The following is a 6,051-nucleotide window of genomic DNA, read 5'->3' as shown; positions in this document are numbered from 1 at the left end:
TGGGTTAGTCTTTGGAGGTTTAATGTGGACTTGTTTGGCCAGTTTCCACACTATAGAGGTTCTATGATTCTGTGTATCCCAGAGAGAGTCAGCAGCTTCAGTATCTGAGCAAAGCCTGACTGGTCTGAATGTCACTCAGCCTTGTGTCCCTGTGTCAAACACATTAACCATGAGCACACACAGTAATCAGTTAAGGCCACTCGGCAGTATTGACGATTGTTGTTTACTCCCGAAATGGGATTTCCAAACTCCTGAACAGGGACACGGTGGAGGCCGCATCTCCTGCCTGTCTGAGTCAGTGAGCATCACTTTGGCGAATGTTTCTGTTCTAATTGATGGAGAGTTCTCAGCATCCTGTGATGAATGACCCTGCACCAAGTGTGTTTACATTAATTAAAGGACAGACTGTTTATCAGAGTCTAAAACACATCACTGATTTCACATACCCTATAAATATCTCTGCCATTAACTCAGAGACAAAAACTACAACAAAAATATCTCCTCATAGTTTGGCCGTTGCAATTTTCAGTCAGTGATTGTTACAGTTGATAGATATTTAGTTTAGCAGGGTTTATTCCCTGACACATTTGGAAGATTGTGGTTCAAGAGCTAAGTTCAGCTGCTGGCCCAAGAGTTGTTAGGGTAATGTCAAGGGGAGTGAGTGTAAGTACATACCAGAAATTCTTCAACTGCCTGATTGCATTGTTAATGTTTCTGAATGCCCAGGAGATGTCTTCAGAAGCAAGATCCCAAAATCGGGGAGGTTCAGTGCGGAGTGGGACCTGGAGAAACAGCCCCCTGAAGTACAAGTTCAAGTGGCAAGGTATGAACTAACTCATCTGTCTCTGCTCAGGCTGAACCTACAAAGAGGATAGAGTCAGACTGGCTCCCCATCAGTGCCTCACTCGCAGAATTTTAAATAAATACTACTCACGCAGATGTCATCTTTACACAGCCCAGGATCCACAGCGCACAGACCATAGTCGAACACACACAGCACAGGATCCATAGTCAGTCAGACACAATGCACAGGGTCCACAGTCTGCAGCTTAGCAACACATTTGACTGAATAGTTATAGTTTCCAGGATCTCGGACAGGCTGATGGAAGGTGCAGAATAATGGCAGATGCATTTTGATCCAGCCAAGGGGATTAGTAGAACAGGTGGGCCATCAGATCATCAAGTCTGCATTGAAGAGCAATCTTGTTTGTCCTATTCTCCCGCTGTTTCTCTGTTTCACCAAAATGTATTTGTCTGATTCTCCATTGAAGGATGTTATCTCCACCAGCAAATCAGGCAGTGCCTTCCAGATGTGAACAACTCCATATTCAAAATGATTTTTCTCATGTTCTCATTTCCCTTTTATTCAGCTTCTCTTTATTGACTTGACTAAAATCTCATATGACCCTTGAAGAAATCTTTTAGTCTTTGGTTCACTGAATGAACAAACTCATTTTCTCCAGGTTATACAGGTATCGATGATACCTTCTCGGTCGGACCAAATAGCTGAATTACATTCCCTCGATAAGTCCTTATGCTTCATATATTTAAAAGATGTTTCAGAATTCAAGTTAGCGTTGTTACTTACACCTTCTCATGATCACACTTTGGCTCCTGCAGACAATTTTGTCAATTCTGTAACTGCTTCCAAATCCTTATGAGCTTCCTAAAGTGTGATGCACTGAATTTGATCAAACAATTTAGCTGGAGCTAATGTTTTGTGTAGATGACTTATAATGAAAGATAATATCCCTCTGTGAGAAATTGTGTGTGTAATCTTCCTGGTGGTTTAACTAAATCTGATCCCTGGCATTTATCATGAGATGTCTTCTTCTGTTTTAACACTTGAAGGTAAAACTGTAAATTCACTGCCTCGAGACAGTGTAAGGTTCTTCACTTGCTCTTCATTTTCCAGAACGTGGTCCAACACTGCTACCTCCCTTGTTGGGTTGGAGACGCAATGATGAGACTTTACTGAGTAACAGAGCGACCAAACAGCAATTCCTGTACTGCAGCATCGGAATTGGATTCCATCTGCAGATCCTTCCCAATGGCAGAGTCAACGGAGCTCATGAAAGTAATCACTATGGTAAGTAGCTGAGACACCGTTCTGTCACTTACACAGCCTGGTCAATGAGAGTCATGATTCGGAGATGCCGGTGTTGGACTGGGGTGTACAAAGTTAAATATCACACAACACCAGGTTATAGTGTGCTTCCAATTAAACCTGTTGGACTATAACCTGGTGTTGTGTGATTTTTAACTTTGGTCAATGAGAAGCAGCCAACTCAATGTTGCCCGTGTGTAGCAAATGACATAGGGAGGAGAAAAGCAGGAGGTGCTGCGGAGGAATATTCAGAGATTAGGAACTAAAATTAAAGAGCAAGACCTCAGTGTTATTAGGGTCAGAATTATCATACGTCCACATGGTAACCAGCATAAGGATGGACAGATCAATAGAAAATCTGAAGTAGGAAGGGCAGGTCTGACCTCATCAGACACTGGTTCGAAAGGAACTGTACTTTTGGTACATTTGAAGGGGTTCAGGATGTAAAGATCTTTATTTTATTTCCTCTATTTTTGATTGTGGACTTAACCAGGAAAAAATCGAGAAATTGTGGAAAGAGTTGCTGCATTTCTAAAAACAAGTGACTGAAATGCATTACATATGGTGTTTACACAGCTGCTTTCTTCAAGTAGTTTTGGGAGGTGCTGGGAGTAGGAAGCTGTTTGTTCAGAAGGCCCAGCACCAGGGTGTGAAGCAGAGTGAGAATTAGTTGGCAGCAAGTAGCTGATTGGTATCCATGAATGGTCACAATTGCAAAAACCAAAGGTCATCAGCTGATGACAACTCTGATTGGTTCCTGGGTAACTGAACAGCTTGTGGATGTGAGTAATACAGTAAGAAGCCTTGGGACCTATGGAAAGTATGTGTGTGTCCCTCTGAAGTAAGAATAGCTAAAATCTGAAGAAATCCACTTATTCTAACCCAGTTGTTGAAAGGTGTTTCTTTTGACAGATCTGAGACATGAACTCTGTTCCTTGCTCCGCAGAGAACCTGCTACGTTTTACCAGCAGGCTTTGATTTTATTTTCAAACTGAGGCCTTCTGCCTGATTGCAATATTAACATGGTCAACCTGCCCCAGGGAGTGAGTTAATTGAATCATGGTGTCTCTGCTACCCTCCACATAGTATTTTTATGAGTTGATTTTCAGATCAGATTTTAAAGTCCAGATCCAGAGGAGAGGTGGAAAGGAAAACAAAAATGGAAGAGAGAATACAAAGAGAAACTTGAGAGGAGTATCACTATCACTATTACGATTGAGCCCTCCACAATCACTTGATGAAGGAGCGTCGCTCCGAAAACTAGTGTGCTTCCAATTAAACCTGTTGGACTATAACCTGGTGTTGTGTGATTTTTAACTTTGTACACCTCAGTCCAACACCAGCATCTCCAAATCATGACTATTAGCATTGATTTGGAGATGCTGGTATGGGACTGGGGTGTACTAAGTTAAAAACTGGTAATGGCCGTTTACTTGGGTTTGCTCACAATTCAAATTTTGATAGCACCATTGACAATGGACGTAGGCGCTCAAATTGACAAAGACACATTGATAGAGTCATAGAGATGTAAAGCATGGAAACAGACCCTTTGGTCCAACCCATCCATGCCGAGCAGATATCCTAAGCTTTATTTAGGCAAAACTACTACAGGATTTCAGTATATATAAACAGTGGAGGTTATGCATTTTGGATCATAAAAAGATAGTTGAATTTTTTTTAAAGTTCTGAAATGTGAAGAACAGTGGAATTTAAAAGAGGCTTCGGGACAATGTATACAGATTGTTGTAATACAAACAGATCAGCCAGCCATGATATTTTTGAATAGAAGAGCAGGCGAGAGGGGCTGAATGGCCTCCTCCTCTGTAATACAGTGAGTGGTCAGGTACAAAATTCATTCAAAAGGTGAATGGAAGAGAGGTCAAGAAAATGAAGTGAAGGGTGTTTGACTGCAGTTGTGTAAGATCTGGTTAGATCACACCTGGAGTACTGTGTATAGGTATGGACACCACAGTTTAGAACATTGGCGTAGGAAGGAACACAGATCAATTCATCAAAATGTTTCAGGTTTCCAAGAGTTAGTTTATGAGTAGAGATTACCCAAACTAATTATGGGAGGGGTGTCATGACTCCCTCTTGATCAGAGGAGAAAGTGAGGGCTGCAGATGCTGGAGATCAGAGCTGAAAATGTGTTGCTGGAAAAGCGCAGCAGGTCGGGCAGCATCCAAGGAACAGGAGAATCGACGTTTCGGGCATAAGCCTTCCTGAAGAAGGGCTTATGCCCAAAATGTCGATTCTCCTGTTCCTTGGATGCTGCCTGACCTGCTGCACTTTTCCAGCAACACATTTTTAGCTCCCTCTTGATCAGAAGCTACAGTGTTTTAGAAGGTTTTTCTTTGTTTAACACAAAACTATCACATATCAATTAACCTCTGTAAACTAGATCAGAAATGAAGAGGAGCCGGGGCAGCATGGTGGCTCAGTGGTTAGCACTGCTGCCTCACAACGCCAGGGACCTGGGTTCGATTCCAGCCTTGGGGCAACTGTCTGTGTGGAGTTTGCACATTCTCCCTGTGTCTGCATGGGTTTCATCCGGGTGCTCCGGTTTCCTCCCACAGTCCAAAGATGTGCAGGTCAGGTGAATTGGCCATGCTAAAATTACCCATAGAGTTAGGTGCATGAGTTAAGGGGAATGGGTCTGGGTGGGTTGCTCTTCAGAGGGTCGGTGTGGACTAGTTGGGCCGAAGGCCTGTTTACATACTGTAGGGAATCTAATCTAATCAATTCCAAGGTCTCCTTGAGTGAAGGAGAGTTTTATAGGCTGAAAATAAAATATGACATCAAATGCACACAGAAAAGACAGGAAATGAGTTTACAAAGATGTGAAGAGGTGCCACATCTGGTACAAACAGCAAGGTTTAGGCAGCTGCAGGTTAATTATTTAGTTTGAGCTGTTGAAACAGTGATGCAAATTTCTTGTGCTTTGCTTCTCGTTTTAGTGTTAATTTCAAAGTAACTGGTTTCACATGTTGTGTATGAGCTGGTTAGCTTAATTGGCTGGACAGCTGGTTAGTGATGCAGAATGATATTAACAGAACGGGTTCAATTCCCACATCACTGAAGTTACCATGAAGGTCCCGTCTTCTCAACCTCACCCCTACCTGAGGCATGGTCTCCCTCAGGGTAAATCCCCACCTGCCATCTCTGTGTATCCCTTTCGCTCTCTCTCTCTGGCTGTCTGGAAAGAGAGAGCCCGTCCTCTGGGATGATGGTGATTTTACTGTTGTCCCGTTAAGTAAAGTGGAGAATTGTATAGACTTCTCAGATGTCCACGGCAGATATTTTCAGTGAGCAGTACTCCTTGTGAAGCAACTTCTTCTGAAGTCTTAGGTATTAAAGTCAAATAATGAAAGTTGAATATTGATAGTCCATTTTTCACCACTATCTAACAAAATAGGTTTCTATTACTTTTAATTGAAATGTCCATGGCATAGGGATCATAGAATCATAGAGACATTCAGCACGGAAATAGACCCTTCGGTCCAACTCGTCCATGCTGACCAGGTATCCTAAATTAATCTCGCCCCATTTGCCAACACTTGGTCCATATCCCTCCAAGCCCTTCCTTTTCATCTAGATGCCTTTTAAATGTTGTAATTGTACCAGCCTCTACCACTTCCTCTGGTAGCTCATTCCATACACACACCACCTTCTGTGGGAAAAAATTTCCCCTTAGGTCCTTTTTATATCTTTCCCCTCTCACCCTAAACCTATGCCCTCCAGTTTTGGACTCCCCTACCCCAGAGAAAAGATCCTGTCTATTTAACCTATCCATGCACTCATGATTTTATAATTTGGAGATGCGGGGTTAGACTGGAGTGTACAAAGTTAAGAATCACACAACACCAGGTCATAATCCAATAGGTTTATTTGGAAGCACTAGCTTTAGGAGCGCTGTTCCTTCATCAGGTGGTTGTGGATGAAGG

General features: G+C 42.5%; 1 protein-coding gene across 1 annotated transcript in view; it reads left to right on the top strand.

Annotated features, from left to right (window-relative positions):
• The first annotated feature begins 491 nt into the window (after positions 1-491).
• The window catches only part of fgf9 (fibroblast growth factor 9), an 8,075-nt gene continuing 2,515 nt past the window's right edge, over positions 492-6,051 (top strand). The window contains exons 1-2 of the mRNA XM_043700208.1: positions 492-823; positions 1,916-2,089. Of these exons, the coding sequence (XP_043556143.1) occupies positions 646-823; positions 1,916-2,089 (352 nt within the window). The 5' untranslated portion in view covers positions 492-645. The remainder of the gene's footprint in view (positions 824-1,915; positions 2,090-6,051) is intronic.

The sequence above is a fragment of the Chiloscyllium plagiosum genome, chromosome 12 (assembly GCF_004010195.1).
Source record: "Chiloscyllium plagiosum isolate BGI_BamShark_2017 chromosome 12, ASM401019v2, whole genome shotgun sequence".
Taxonomy (NCBI): Eukaryota; Metazoa; Chordata; class Chondrichthyes; order Orectolobiformes; family Hemiscylliidae; genus Chiloscyllium; species Chiloscyllium plagiosum.
The sequence above is the reverse complement of the archived record's forward strand: the minus strand, read 5'-3'. Positions and strand labels throughout refer to the sequence as shown.